A 16,347-nucleotide genomic window follows, 5' to 3' on the forward strand; every position below is an offset into this window, starting at 1 on the left:
TGGAGATGAAGAATCTAACACCCCCCCTCAACGACAGATGCGGAGTCATTGAGGAAGAAGATGCAACACGCCCGGCAAATCTGGAGTGTGAAAAGAAGTGCCAATCAAGCAAAAAGCGACGAATCGTCCAACACCAATGTGAAGATGATCGAAGCTAGGTCAGGCTGATCAAGTCGCACAAGGAAGCTGATGGAGAGGCTAACAACAGAACAAGTCGCTATATATGAGGGAAAGATGGAAGACGAGCAGGGAGCACATCGATGGAGGTTAGCAGAAGAGAGAGAGACGGAAGAGAGAGAACCCCCCCTGAAGCAGAGCACTCTGACACAAAAGGGTAGAAGGCCAAGGTGGTCAACCGACAAACTCCAAGCCAAAAAGTGATCTCGATCATAAGAGGGAAGAAGGAGGTGGATGAAACTAGAGGGTGAAGCGATCAGCCTGTGAAGGGCTAGAGATGGCTGTGGGGGCAGACGTCTGTCGAGAAGCCGTCGCATCCTCAAGATCTGAATCCTTCTTGTGGTCCCGTCGTCGTTTATAACATTTTGTTGCATAATGACCTTTCTTTTCACAATAGGTACAAGTAATGTCAAGGCGAGAAGGTGTACAACCAGGTCCAGACTGTCCGGGAGCACTACCACCCCTACTAGATGTAGAAACCAATGCAATAGCACCCGCAGTGGCGTCTGAGGTGGCTCTGTCTTGAATGCGCGAAGCTATCTGCTGCACAACGGGTAAGAGCTCCTCAGTAGGGCGCGTGGAGGTAGTAAGTGATTGGAACAAGGAATCATAAGTGTTGGGAAGCTTGAGCAGCAACCGAGTTGCCATGCCCTTGGAAGAGATCTGTGTCCACAAGTTGCTAGCTCATCACGGAGCAGAAGCATGCTGGATATGAAGTCCTGGATAGTCGAAAATGACGAGACCTGTAAGTCCATCAAAGTCTTCTCCAGAGCGAGGATCCTTCCTGTGTACATGTTGTAAAGGAAACCCCATACCTCATGTGCAGTGGTGTGAGAGCGTAAAGACGTCAACACCCTATCTGCACAGTTGATGAGTAAGAAAGAGTAAACTCTGCGATGGTTCAGATTCCACTGATCCACCATAGCCTGTGTAACCACAATACTTGATCCGTGAGAAGCAGTACCATGAGAAGAAGTAGATGAGGAGCCAGCATGTGTAACTACAGAAGAAGTGGTAGTTGATGATGTCGATGTAGGAGCACCAGATGCAGGAGTAAGGCCGGGAGGCATTGGCAGGATCGGTAAGCCAGTTCCAAAGGTCAAATTGCATAAGCATCACCATGATCTTCATCTTCTAGACGACAAAGTTGGAGCCGTCAAGCTTTTCATTGGGAGGAAAGATGGGCATGGCTGGTAGTGCTGCCATAGATACAGACAAAAAATCAGCAGAGAAGTCTCGTGTGTAAAGTCAGAAGCAAAGGTGAGGATAGGATCGGAAAACTACGCCGGATAGAACGCCAGAAGACCGCGAAGTAGGGGGTAAGTGACAGTAGAGGCAAGGTAAACCCAAAGGGATGCCGATGAAGCAAAGTCGAGGTGCTGTCCAAACCTGAAATTGCAGCAAAAGGGAGCTCGAAACACCGCAAGAACGCAGGGGTTTGAGCAAAAACGCTAGGCGATGAACACCGGATGCCGAGGTTGGTAGGTGAGGGATGTAAATGCACCAAAACAGGCTGAAAATCTGCAATGGAGAGGTCGGGAAATCACCGGCAATAGTCACAACTGTTTAGCTTCCAAGTGAGAAGACCAAGGGGCAAGGAGCGGGGCTCCGGCTGTCCAAGGTCGGGAGAAGGAAATGCTGAAGCAGAGGGTAAAAAACGCTGGTCTAAAGGTGTCTTGGCTGCCACAAAAAACGCTACGAATGCTGATTTCTGTCCTGCCCAAAAACGCTAGGGATTAGGGCTGAAAAACGCAGATCAGTGGGCTGTCGTCCTGCAAAAACGCTAGATCCACAGGCTGGCTGAAAAACGCTGATGCAAGGGAGTCCTTCCTGCAAAAGCGCTAGGCGAAGGATGGGGAAAAACGCAAGGTAGCGGAGAGCGCAGGTGGTGACCATGAGGGAGGGCGCTAGTAGAGGGATGCAGAAGATGATGCTCGCCACCAAAAACGCTAGGGCTGCCAACAAAAACGCTAGATCCCAAAAACGCTAGGGTAAAGGAGCCAGTTGTAACTTGTAACACATGTGCCTTTTAAAAGTCATGCACGCCCCAATTTAGAGACAAAAATTTGGAATATGCTAGGAATCTTGCTTATGTGTCAACTTGTGATTTGCTGAAAACTGTACCATTACTGGGCCTTGGGTGTTTCTAACCCCTAAAAGACCTCAAAATTTAAACTTTCTCAAATTGGCTGCCCAAATTAAATCAGAAAAATATCAAACTTGGTATTACCTAATCCGCCTTTGCATGAGGAATCTCATGCAAATTTCAAAATTCAAATCTGACCAAATTTGCAAAATCCCACCCAAAATTACACTTTTTTTCTTGAGTGTCTCTAAACTGGCTCCTTTACCCTAGAGGAAGAAGAAGCACTTCTTCACGATGGAAATCTCCGCAGTGTCCTCCCAGGTGTAGGCGATGGTAGATCCAAGCCTAGAGCTCTGATACCATGCGAGAGTGAGCAGCGGAAGGCGGAGAGAGAGAGTGTAAGGTGCAGCAGAATGAATGTTGAACTTTGCTCAAGATGAGTGCTCCGAACTGTGCTCAAGGGTTCCTTTTACTTATGGAAGGGAGAGCCTTCCGTTCCTTCAGTGAGAGAGTGCAATGGACACAAACAAAGTGATGAGCACTGTGAATGAAGGTGCATGAGACTGAGAGAGAGAGAGAGAGAGAGAGAGAGAGAGAGAGAGAAGAGAATACGACACCAGAATGTTGTCAAACTCTCTTCCGAAGGCCCCACTCTCTATGGCGAGAGCGGTCTACTTATGATTGCACAAATCTCTACAATGCTTGGAGTCGCCGACGATGTCGACAACTATGAGGAGGACGACGAGACGGGTTGAAATTTGAGAATGCTAATGGTTGAAATCTGCAAATCTTTATCTGCTGAATTCTGAATCTATGTCGGCGACAATGCCGATGACGACGACGTGCTGAAAACGCAGATGCTGAAATATGTGTTTTCCGGGCTGAATCTGCAAACTTCGATGGATCTGATCGTGCGGCGAGGATCTGCTTCTACGGGAAGGTGAGATCTACAAGGTTCGGGGGTTCTACTGCGGGTGCTGACTGCTGAAATGAAAACGTTGATGCTAACTAAGGTCTTGTCGCGAAGATGTGCAAAAACGCTGATGGTCTCGGGTTGATGCAAAAACGCTAGGGCTGAAAATCTTCCTGCGGTGGGAATCTGCTAACGTTGTTGATCTGCTGTGGTTCTGTCGCCAGCCTGATGCAGATGCAAAAACACTGGCTGATCTGGGTACTTGTCCAAAAAACGCTAGCTCTTATGCTGTGGTGCAAAAACGCCAGAGATCTTTGGGGTCCTACTGAGAAGTTGCATGTGAGCAATGCTTCTGCTGCCTCTTCTGCCAGAAAGTGCTAGCGCTAGGTTTCTATTTATACAACTTAGCAAAATTGCCCTACCTACTTTCCAACAAAAGTCACTTAAAAATAATAAGTGAAAATTGTCAAATATAGGAAAATAGGTCTATGCACTGTAAAAATGCTCCTGATGGGTTCTGATGGAAATCTGATGATCATGCTATGTGCATTGTGCAACCGGAGGATATGCATCTACTCTACATGTCTCGGCATGCACAGTCTGCGAACAGACTCACAAAAGTGCTAGATTACTTCCTATCCTAGACTGGCTTGACTGACTGAACTCCGGTCATGCTGTAGCTTGTCCACGGACACAAAGGGTTGGATGTGTCACGTGACATCCCCTCCTTTTCAAAGTGAGATACTGGTACCGAATTGTATGGCGTCGAGGGAGATCGCCAATAACATCCAGAATCCTGGAAAGGACTCTTCGCCGGCCCACTCTGATGTCTGGGTCATGCGATACTTGAACTTCATAAAGGTCTGCAATGCTTGCTTCTTTGGGCCGCGTCGAAAGTGACAGTCTTCTGTAGCTCCTTCAATGCTTCAACTTTGTCTAGGGACGTAGGTCCACCTTCTTCAAGAATCTCCAAGGCTGAAAATTCCTGAAACCACTTCCAACACAAAAACATGAACATACCTATTCCATGTAAAGTGACTTGAAAAAATCTCATTTGCCTCAAAGACTGTGCATGCAATATAGATGAACAAATAGACGGAGTGCCAACCGTTCACCACACACACGCAAACAATGAGATCGAATAGTGTCTTTCTGATCTAAATCAATCAACTTTGGCAAATCACAACGGAAATGCCCATGCTTGGTGCTCATACTTTCTTGTGCTCTTTCTACAACTGTGTCGTGCCAAGGAAGAGACATGGAATGTGACTTCCTTGAATGCATACTTCTCAGCTTTTCATGAATAATCCGCATACATCTGTGCTCATTCATGAGTGAAACGTGCTCAACGTACAATATGTCATGCCTAGGAAAAGGGATCACATAAAGACGTTGATTAAAATACAGGAAACGATCACGAATGAAACACTCGAACAATGCGTGCTGACGAATCATTCAAACACATGGTACTTCTTGTAAGGATTCTTTGGACCTAGGCTCGAGAGCCAAGATCAGTGCGTCGTGTTTGATCGAATCTGCCTGGGGGGGTGCTGTGGACATCGACGCGAAAGCCAAGATCGATTCTTCGTGATTGATCGAATCTGCAACGAGGTTAGCTTCGCTAGAAAAAGCATAAACTAAACCATCATCCTTGTGAACAATCACGTCTTGATCATACAAATCATCATGCTTGTGAAAAATCACATCGTGATCATCATGCAAATCATCATGCTTGTCATTGTCATTCAAATCATCATGCTTATCATTATCAAGAAATTCATCATGCAAATCCTGTGTGTCTTGCTTTGGAGAAGAAGAGACGGAGAGAGTCTTCCTCTCCTGATCCTGTTCAAACGGCACCTGCAGAATTGAAAAGAGTCGCAAGAACTCTTTCATGTGTGTTGGTCGCTCTTGTCTTTTCGTGCTTTGTTCTCGCGATCAAATTCTGCTTGTCTTTCTTTGGCTTCCAAGCGTGCTTGCTCGTGCTCATGCTCTATGGTTGCCATTCTTTCTTCGTACTTACGATCAATGTCTACTTTTCTTGCTTCGCGTTCTAACTTCCTTGCTTCACGTTCTAACTTGTTGTCCATAAACATCTTCTCCAACTCCTCCATAGGACTTAGTGCAATCCTTGGCGTAGATGGGGAAGGGGGAGGGTTAGAAAAAGCTCTTGGTGGGGAAAATTCTTCGCCTCTCTCATGCTCATCACCTCCAAGTGAAGTATCCATTCCGCTTCGAGTGATGACCATCCACTGAAGTCTTGGGTTCCTGTGGTCTTGGGTTCTTAAGTTCACGAGGAACTTGGGTTCTAGGTTCTTGGCTCTTGGGGTTCTTGAGTTCTTGAGGTTCTTGCGGGTCTTGAGGTTCTTGAGGTTCTTCTTTCGCTTGCAATCTGTGTTAGAGAAGGATCTTCTCTTCAGCCGAGTTCTGCTCTTTCCCGCAGGCGCACCCCTTGGCGGCCTTGCGCTCACACCAAGGTTGCTTTTTCCCACCTTACGTCAATTGGCCGGCTGTTAAGTGCACGGTCCGCTCTCAATGAGTGAAAAGAGGCACAGGGGGAGGCTTGACAAGCTCTTCTTTCTTGGGTTTCTTGTCACTCTTCAAAAACACGATTAGGAATCGACATGCCCAAGAAGTCTTGGGTTACGTGCGACCACAACAAGCAAAAAAAATTATGTGGTTCTTTTGGTTTTTTCCTTGAGTGATACAGAACTTTGCCAAAGCTCTGATACCAATGTAAGGTGTAGCGGAATGAATGTTGAACTTTGCTCAAGATGAGTGCTCCGAACTGTGCTCAAGGGTTCTTTTTACTTAAGGAAGGGAGAGCCTTCCGTTCCTTCAGTGAGAGAGTGCAATGGACACAAACAAAGTGATGAGCATTGTGAATGAAGGTGCATGAGAGAGAGAGAGAGAGAGAGAGAGAGAGAGAGAGAGAGAGAGAAGAGAATACGACATCAGAATGTTGTCAAACCCTCCTCCGAAGGCCCCACTCTCTATGGCGAGAGCGGTCTACTTATGATTGCACAAATCTCTACAATGCTTGGACTTGCCGACGATGTCGACGACGATGAGGACAACGACGAGACGGGCTGAAATCTGAGAATGCTAATGGCTGAAATCTGCAAATCTTTATCTGCTGAATTCTGAATCTATGTCGGTGACGATGCCAATGACGACGATGCGACTACGACGCGCTGAAAACGCAGATGCTGAAATCTGCGTTTTCCGGGCTGAAGCAGCAAACTTCGATGGATCTGACCGTGCGGTGAGGATCTGGTACGAGAAGGTGAGATCTGCGAGGTTTGGGGGTTCTACTGCTGAAAACTGAAAACGCTGATGCTAACTGAGGTCTTGTCGCGAAGATCTGCAAAAACGCTGATGGTCTCAGGTTGATGCAAAAACGCTAGGGCTGAAAATCTTCCTGCGGTGGGAATTTGCTAACACTGGGGCTGATCTACTGTGGTTTTGTTGCCAGACTGATGCAGATGCAAAAACGTTGGCTGATCTGCGTACTTGTCCAAAAAGCTCTAGCTCTTATGCTGTGGTGCAAAAACTCTAGAGATCTTTGGGGTCCTGCTGAAAAGTTGCCTGTGAGCAATGCTCCTGCCGCCTCTTCTGCCAGAAAGTGCTAGCGCTAGGTTTCTATTTATACAACTTAGGAAAATTGCCCTACCTACTTTCCAACAAAAGTCACTTAAAAATAATAAGTGAAAATTGTCAAAAATAGGGAAAATAGGTCTATGCACTGTAAAAATGCTCGTGATGGGTTCTGATGGAAATCTGATGATCATGCTATGTGCAACCGGAGGATATGCATCTACTCTACGTGTCTGGGGATGCACGGTCTGCGAACAGACTCACAAAAGTGCCAGATTACTTCCTATCCTAGACTGACTTGACTGACTGAACCCTGGTCATGCTGTAGCTTGTCCACGGATACATAGGGTTGGATGTGTCACGTGAGAGAGAGAGAGAGAGAGAGAGAGAGAGAGAGAGAGAGAGAGAGAGAGAGAGAATGGCGATGGACACACAAGAGACAGATGGAAAAGGCTGGCAAGCCCTAATAACTCCAGATGGCAAAACTCTTGTGTACAAGACAAGATGGCAAGATGAATGGGAGAGTGCATCCCCCCCCCCTATATATAGGAGAATAGGGAGTAGGTAGGGCAGACCAGAAGCCCCAACAAGCATGCACAAAAAACCCATAAATGAGGAAAAAATGGCAAAGGATTAGAACAAGTCCGGCTGGGCAAAGTGCTGAGCAAAACCCTAAATGTGCTTGAAGATCCCTGTTTAGCAGGTGTACGGGTGGCCAACCCACAACCAAGGGCCAGTGCACGTGGTGTGTGTGAAACCTGTAGGCAGTGTGCAAAGCATATGGAGATGAAGAATCTAACAATAAGTTGGAACAACTTATAATCTTGTAAGTCTGTCAATTTATGGGTGGACATGCAATGTCATCATTTTGTGACAATTTGTCATTTGAGTAGCTGGATTCTGTTCTTGCACATTGTACCGTTCATGTTAACAAGGCCATTTTACATAGATGGAGTCCCGGTATGGACCTTTCTAGACTGGGAGGAGGGACTGCGGTAACAGTCAGGTTACTAGGCTTGTCCCAAAGTTTGGGCTATATATTTAGGAGGTTGGGAGGAGTTTTAAGACGTGCTGGGTGGGGTTAAGGTACCTACAGATGGAGATCATACTTCCAATATCAGGGTGGTGTCAAATCCTCCTTGTTTCATCTCAGTACTTTTTATGCAAGGTCTGAAATTTTCTTGGAGTGTTTTTTCTCATTGGGCTAAGGATCATCATTTTGTTAGGGCCACTTAGCGGGTGGATGGGTCATATGGCAATTGGTTGTGCCCTCTCTCGTGCACCTGTATAACTCTAGGAACCTCCATCTGCCTTCGTCTTGCGCTTCCTTATCTTGGGTTCTACTCCTCTATCCTTCTCTTCCTGTGATCTTTGCCTACCTGAGGAGCCACCGAAAAGCTACTCAAGTCTAGCCTCCTAGTCAACACCGACTACTGACTACACCTGAGGCGGTTAGATGCCATCTATGATTATCCCCTTCTACAGGTGGAAGGCCATCTTTACTTTGGCAAGGCTATCGCTCCTGGACGATTAGAGGGATGTTTTTAAAGGTGCTTACTTTCCTCTTGGTCTAAATGTTTTGCTCTACGTCTTGTTGGTTTTGGATCTCTGTATGCTTTGTTTTACCATATGCAGGTGGTTATGTTACAGTTTAAATGTGAGTTCAGTCCACCTTACGTTTATTTTCAAGACTCTCAAAAGTTCTTGGCTGGTGTTTTGGCTTTATTAAGATGCTTTTTTGCTGTTTACACAGATTTTGCATCTCTCGATTTGGAGATTGCCCGTTGTGTGGGGCTGGCATTGAGAGTCTTGCAGCTGATGATGAACTCCAAACACAGGTGGATCAATTTATAGAGGGCCATGCTAGAGTGAAGAGGTCAATTCCACAAGGCAACGAAAGTGGCGCACAGAGAGATACAGATAGTGTGACTTATGAGGATGTGTCTTTGGCAAGAGGATCATTCCTTGTACAGCAAGCCATGCGGGTAACATATGAATACATTTCTCATTTTGGATATTCTTATATTCTTTCTGGTTTATGATTGTCCATTGATCTTAGCACCTTTGACATTGTATTGCTGGTTTATAGGCTGTTTATAACTTTTTAGATGAATGATATTTTCAGGCATTTCAAGCTCAGAATGTGGAAAGTGCAAGTTCAAGATTGAACCTTTGTAAAGCTGACATCAAGGAAGAACTTGAAAGACATGGACCTACTCCTGAAGTTTGCTCACAGTTGGGAGCTGTACTTGGTATGCTTGGCGATTGCAGGTATACATCTATTGATTTTAGCTGTAATTCAGAATTTTTTGTTTTCCTCTTTGCTATGGAAGAATTTCTAGCTGAGACGAAAACGGTCGTTTACCTTGCTATTTGATTCAAGAAAAATAGGTACACTCCGTCCGAATAGTGTTAAAAATCATCTTTGTAAGTTCACAAAGAGATCCCTCTCCTCAGTACTTTTGGTCCTGTCATAGGCTTCCTAATGTGTGCTGTCGGGCAGCCCTATGTACAAGGCAGACAATGCATATGCAGGTTTTCCCCCTTTGTATGGCTTGTGCAAATTGATTTCTATGCAAGTGTTGCAAGTCTTGCCTCTCTCTCTCTCTCTCTCTCTCTCTCTCTCTCTCTCTCTTTCACACACACACACACACACACACACACACACACACACACACATGGGTCTCTCACTGTTTTTAGGGTTTCGCCACTTTTTCTTTGCTGAGAGAATGGAGAAACGAAGTTGAAGAGTGGAGAAAGGAGAGGGGCACTATTCTTCAAAGATGGACCGAAGAAAGAGATGACGTGTAGGAGGATCGCTTCGCTCGAGGAGAAAGTGGTCATCCAAGATTCCATCATCCGAAATCTACAAGCAAAAAGTGGGCAGCTCAAAGAAGGCGAAATTCAGCCATCCATGATGGAAGAATTGAATACCATGAGAGAAGAAATATGGGTTATCAAGGAAGGTGAGGAGAAGAAGTCATGGGTTGCGGTCATCTCCGCAGCACAAAAGAAAGTAGAGGAGGCCGAAAAATGGATTGATTGAGGTTGCCAAGAAAGGGAAAGGTAAGGAAGCTCCTTGTACACCCACTCTTATTAACATGACCCTCGAAGAGGAACAAAGGAGGAGGATGCGAGCTCTACATGTGAGGGTAATCGGCCTCAAGGACATAAACAATGTGGAAAAAGAGGTCACAAGCCTCACATCCATGATGGGGGTGGACAAGCCTGCACACACAAAGGCATGGAGAGTGGGCAAGAAGAGTGATGGCTTGAGAGAATCTTCAAAAGGGAGAGCTCTCATACTGCGCTTCCCCTCCTTGGAAGAGAAGAAGGAATTCTTGAGAAAGAGGCCTACTCTCAAGAAGCAACCGGTTTCACATGCTTTCCACATAGACACGGGGCCAGTACAGTGGACTATATTATGGCATAGTCTAGCTTTATTTCTTGTATTCAGGATTTCATAGTGGGAGCCAGATGAGTGGACGTAGCAGTGGATCATGCACTTTTAACATTTTCTGTTTCATTTCAGTATAGTACATCCCAGACATCAGGAGGTAGGTTACATACTCGTTATACATTTACACCAGAGACCGACTCAGTTTATACAGAGGAGATCTATAGCCGTCTATGCACAGGTGGTCCTGGCCTCTCAGTGGAGGAGTGTACCACTTTACTGACTGAGACACTGCATGGTGCAGCATCAGAGGTATACCCACACACTCAGCCGGGTTGGAGGTGATATTCTAGGAGCATGCCCCAAAATAGTTGGTATGATGAGGAGTGCAGAGAGATGAGAGCCCAACTTCAGAGGAATCTTCTTATAGGAGTCATCACCTACAGACAATCTCAGATTACTTCCCGACGCCTTGTGTGACAGAAGAAACGAGCTTTCTTGGCCTAGATGGAGCGAGACTTGTATCAGTTGTTCTTGAGTAGAGACTCAAAGAGAGGCATGGCGATCCTTTCATGAGCACTCCCCTCCCCCATTGATTACTTCTCCTGATGTGTGGGGCCAGTATGCCTCATCGTTATATACGGTTCCTGGACAAGACCCCCTTCCAGATCCTAAGAGCCATGCCCACCTACCAGCACCTTCTTTACCACTGAGATTGTAAAGAGAGCCATTGATAGGATGAGGACCAGCAGGGCATATGATTAATGATGGTCTAGCAGCAAAGCACTTTACACATGCTAGAGATATGTTGGTAGAGGTTCTTGTAGTGTTGTTCAATCGTGCTATGTGTGAGGGGTTACCTGAGACTTGGAGATTGTCTACAATTGTGCCTATCTTCAAAGCAGGTGATCCTACAGAGCCTGGGAATTACCGCACTACTATGGTTGGGCAAACATTGGCACGGTTGTATACATCCATTCTTGAGCAGCAGTTGAGTAATTGGGCAGAGGGTGAGGGTGTACGAAGGGCCAGGCCGGTTTCAAGAGGGGTTTCTCCACTCTTGATCATATTCTGACACTTAGAGCCATCATTGAGGAGGGCATGTCACATGGGAGACGGATTTATTGTAGCTTTGTGGATTTTTGCAAAGCATTTGACATGGTACCGAGAGCTCGATTGATGTTCAGATTGCAGGAGATGGGGGTGCCCATAGTGTTGATTTGGGGGATTATGGCTCTATACAGATCAGTGATGGGACATGTACGCGCTTCGGAGGGGATATCTGATTTAGTTCACTCCACCATTGGGGTGAAACAGGGTTGCCATTGTCTCCTACTCTATTTGGTATGTATGTTGATGAGGTGTCTGATTACATTGACAGAGAGGGTGATAGAGGTGCCCAGCTGGCAGGGACGTGGATCCCATTGTTGTTATATGCTGATGATATTGTGTTGATCTCTGACTCACCAGAGGGTATGCAATGACAGTTGGATGCATTACAGAAATTTGCAGAGGATAGTGGATTGTCTGTAAACCTTGGTAAAACCAAGGTTATGGTGTTTAACACCACACCACAGTGGATCAGGAGATCAACACCGACTTTCACGTATGATCAAGAGATTGTAGAGTATACAGATGCATACACTGACCTTGGGGTTGTCTTCACTGGGCCGAGGTTTTCTTTGGGGAGAGCAGCAGAGAGTAGACTGACTAGAGCTTTTGCGGCCTTGGGAGGCTTGGAGAGGATGTGTTCGCAGGTTCAGTTCCAGGAACCTCGGACAAGATTATGGCTCTTTGATACCTTAGTAGCCTCAGCTATGTTGTATGAGGTGCAGACATGGGGGACCTTTTGTAGGCCAGGATGGTTGGAGACGTACGGAGAGGCCCTTGGTATCTATGATCTCTCGATTGAGCAGAGCCAAGGCCTCTGTACCCCAGGCTATCATTCGAGCAGAGCTAGTTGCCCCTCCTATGGAGATTGAGGCGCTTACCAAATCAGTCTCCTTTGTGCACAGCTTGTGGGATACTACTAGAGACAGATATGCTAGAGTGGCCCTTGAGTCTTCCAGACAGTTAGCTCTTCAAGGGGACACTTTATACTCGTATGCACAAATGACATCATGGTTTCACGACGCATGGTTTCACCATGGATAGGCTGCCCCCTTTCTAGTACTCTCTTCAGGCACCCTCGATGTCTCTTACACGGGTGGAGATTACCAGACTCATTCGTCAGGATCTGATCCAGCTGGATGCCAGGAGGACATGGATAGAGCCGCCATAGGAGTTGGGGTGAAGATGGATTTCTATAGATCTTCTCCACCTCACTGGAGATCGGTTTGTGATTCGACCCAGCTACATGGACACACACATGTCTCATGGTTTGCGGTGTGCCTTTGGTCAGATACGCACATCCTCACATCAGCTGGAGATTGAGATTGGTAGATTTAGAGGGATCAGCAGATAGCAGGATATGCCGCTTATGCCAGTTAGAGCCAGAGAGACAGAGCTACATTACATGTCATTGCACAGTGTACTATGAGATACAGGGTCGTTTCCATTGCTTATTCAGGGAGGGTTTCGGTCCTTTCTCTAGTGTCATTAGTTATGAGGATCATATATGTCTTGGGCTATATCTACTTGAGTTACACAGAGACACTTTATTGGGGAGAGAGAGAGAGAGAGAGAGAGAGATAGTCCCAGAGACAGATTACAGATTTCTTTTCACTAGATATGGGCCAGCCAGAGGAGCAGCCATCATTGCAGAGCTCGGCCCACACTCATTCGACCACTACCGACACTCTCATCGACCAAGCACTGGAGCTACGGAGATCTAGACGGCCACGATTCAAGAGAGGGGCCACACAGCATTAACGGAGACTACAATAGAGGATTCGAGCCGTACTCTCTTGATATCCAGAGTGCAGATGAGGATGGATTCTAGTAGTAGTACTAGTTCTTTTGTACCTAGACATGGTATTAGATTCACCATTTTGTAACACATTGGTCTCATAGGTCATTTTGGCCGTTTGAAGACGTTAATATAACATTTCATTTCATCTCTCTCTCTCTCTCTCTCTCTCTCTCTCTCTCTCTCTCTCTCTCTCTCTCTCTTAATTCAAGACTACACGCACACACATTGCCCTATGTGGGCACACATACATACACACTAGAACACATACATTCACATACATTCTACACGCGTGCACATACCACACACACTTTCATGGCACTGGGGGGCATTTGAGCCCTCCCACTCTCCTCAAGCACTTGGGAAACACCCGAGGGCTGTCAAAGTGGACGTTGAGAGCAAACAATTAGGGAGAGAATACACTCGAGAAAGAGAGAAAGTTGCTCATAATCTACCAACACGGCAACGAATTAGATTAACATACAATGGGGGTTGAGGTGCCTTTATATTAGCTACTTGGGCGGGGGGGGGGTCTACTTAAGGACCCCCAAGTAGTACCTAAAGACAAAGAACTAATGGGACCACATTGGGCATTCACTTGATATGCATAAACTTTAACATCCTCCCCTGGAGCTCATAGTGGACATAGGTAGGAAGACCAAGTTGATGAAGAAGCTACCAAGCACACTCGGTACTACGTCTACTACTAGATTCACATGGGATTTGCAACCACCTACTTGTCACCTGAAAGAATGCCGTTTTGAACACCGGTTGCCTCATAGAAGGTTGAATTATAAACCACACTATGTTCAAAAATTGCCATTCACGAACTGTGAACACATCACGTCCAAGATTTTACAAGATTATGAACTTTGGAACACACCCTGTCCATAATCCAGCCAACAACAATATATTGTCTGCAGCACATCCATAGTGTTTTGTATACATTGTGTTGGTTCCTTGCTAAATGCAATGTGCCTTGAACACCGACACAAGGGTCCAAATCAAGTATTGGAAGCTACTTTTTCCCCTTTCTGCCGCTCATGTGCCTCTCTTTGGCTGAAGCATGTTATAGCAACCGCTACTGGGTTAGAAAGTTGGAATGAAGGGCATTGTGGCTGTTGCCACGTGCGCCATGTTGCTCTCTTGGGTGGAATTACTAGCTCTGCCGTCCTTGTCAAGCTTGCCTTTGCCTTCGTCCTTTCTTGAACCTCGAACCTTGCCCTTGGAGACCAAGGCAACTTCCTTCTCAGTAAGAAAGTAGCTGGGATCATCGAAATCCAGCTTTTTATTCGTGATTTACAAGCACAGTTCCGTGGCTGCCATCTCGTTCTCCTCTAGCAATTTCGTAAGTACTGAGGTTGCTAATTCAGTACTAGTCGATCCCAATCCAAAATCATGTTTGAACTTGGTTCACGGTGGTTGCTAGAGGCCACTTGTTGCGGTAGACAACCCTCTGGCAATGCTGGAGACTAGCTTTCACCTAGTGTCTCAAAACGCCAACAAAACAGACCGCTTGAAACAGGCTCGTTGCAATAGAGAATACTCTTGCACTGTGGAGACTTGCTGTTGCCTAGCGCCTCAAAACGCCAACAAAACAAACCGTTTGAAACAGGCTTGGACACCCAAGCGAGAAATGAATAGCAATACAAATGTCCAAAGTTGCCACATCATAACAATTTGTGACATACCCCCCCTTGAAAGAAGATTATTCGCCCTCCATTACGTCTGCAAAACAACAAAGGACAGAAACTAGCTCAATAGACATTGACTCTATGCACACATGCACCAGACACTTGCACAAAGACATGGGTCATTGAACAGTCAACATCACGTTGACATCATTATCCCCGTCGAGATATTGGATATGAATCATGATCATTATAACTTATTTAGCAATCACATCTAGACCATGCTTATCTTTTCACGGATGCTGTCACAAAGTGATGACGTGGCTACCCGGTCTGTAGAAACCCTAACCCTAACCCTAAAAACCTGAAACCCTAATTCTGCCCTAACCCTAACCAGCTGATTGGCTGGCGGTGACAGCCTGCTTACGTGGCAAGTCGTACACCCTGCTGACAAGGCAGCCCGCTTTTTGCGGTGCAGATTGTGGAGGCAGCGCTGGCAGCTTTTGGGTGACGCTTTTTGGCTACGTCTTGGCAGAAAGAGAGAGAATTAGCTTGTGACTTGCTTTATTTTAACCTTAAGCAAGAGAAAGAGGAAAAAAGGGCTTTTGCTTTATTTTTGAAAGCTTTTAGAGGTAGTTTTTATGGCAGCTTTTTAAAGAAGCTTTTGGGACACTGCTTTTGGCATCCCTTGTACTCTTTAAATAAGTGGGTAGGCCTCTCACAACTCAGAGCATCTGGACGCAGAGTCTGAGTGTGAGCACCTGCCCGCACTCTTGTACTTTGAACTCATATTAATACAAAAAGAAATACCGAAAGGGGCGCCAGTCTTTGGGGCCAATATCTCTAGGCACGGAACTCCGTCGAGCCAGTGTTGAATCAATTGTGTACTGTGAACTGTTTTGAAGTGGTTATTTGGTGCTGTCGCGGTGAATTCTTGACTTGGAGTGTCCAAGTCTGTTACATTGGTATCAGAGCACGGCGGATTTCTCTTCTACGGGAAATCCGATCCCAATTTTTTTTTCCGCGGCACCTATGGCTTTAGGCAAGGATCAGTCGACTCCCTCTGCATCCGGAGATGCGGCAAGGGATCACAACGAAGATTTCGGCAAGGAGTATGGCCCGCGTCGGCCTACTCAGGCGGAGCGTGGAGAGATGGAGCGTCGTCAATTGATCGGCGATGCAACAAAGATGATGCTCAATTTTGCAAAGGACCCAAAATTTGCAAAATATATGAGCAAGACTTCTTTTCAGGAAGTGCATGCGCAGTGGCAGAAAACCACACCACCACCCCCAAAACCCGCTCTCAAGAAACCTTCTGCTCACAAGAAGTATTCAGAGAAGGAATTAGAAGAGGTGGTTGATGCATGGCTTGCTCAACTTTTTGACGTGCAAAACAAAGCTAAAAAGCACGGCAAAAAGCAGAAGAAAGGCATTGACTTCCCGGGTTATTTGGGTCATCAGTGGACATTTGAAAAGGCAAAGAAATAGAAGAAGCGTGTTCGATTTGAAGAAGTACCCAGTTCTTCTTCTTCTTCTTCTGACAGTTCTTCTAGCTCATCTGACTCGAGCGAAGAAGACCGCAAAGGCAAAAAGCGCAGCAAGAAACAACGCTTCCGAAAGGGCAAGAAAAAGGCAAAG

At 46.1% G+C, this 16,347-nt stretch overlaps 1 protein-coding gene across 1 annotated transcript in view; it reads left to right on the forward strand.

Annotated features, from left to right (window-relative positions):
• LOC147421729 (zinc ion binding protein) overlaps positions 1–16,347 on the forward strand; it is a 45,124-nt gene that overhangs the window by 7,672 nt on the left and 21,105 nt on the right. Inside the window, exons 2-3 of the mRNA XM_086503385.1 lie at positions 8,527–8,758; positions 8,899–9,044. Of these exons, the coding sequence (XP_086359511.1) occupies positions 8,527–8,758; positions 8,899–9,044 (378 nt within the window). The remainder of the gene's footprint in view (positions 1–8,526; positions 8,759–8,898; positions 9,045–16,347) is intronic.

This window comes from Adiantum capillus-veneris, chromosome 27 (genome assembly GCF_014529385.1).
Source record: "Adiantum capillus-veneris isolate H3 chromosome 27, ASM1452938v2, whole genome shotgun sequence".
NCBI classification, from domain to species: domain Eukaryota; kingdom Viridiplantae; phylum Streptophyta; class Polypodiopsida; order Polypodiales; family Pteridaceae; genus Adiantum; species Adiantum capillus-veneris.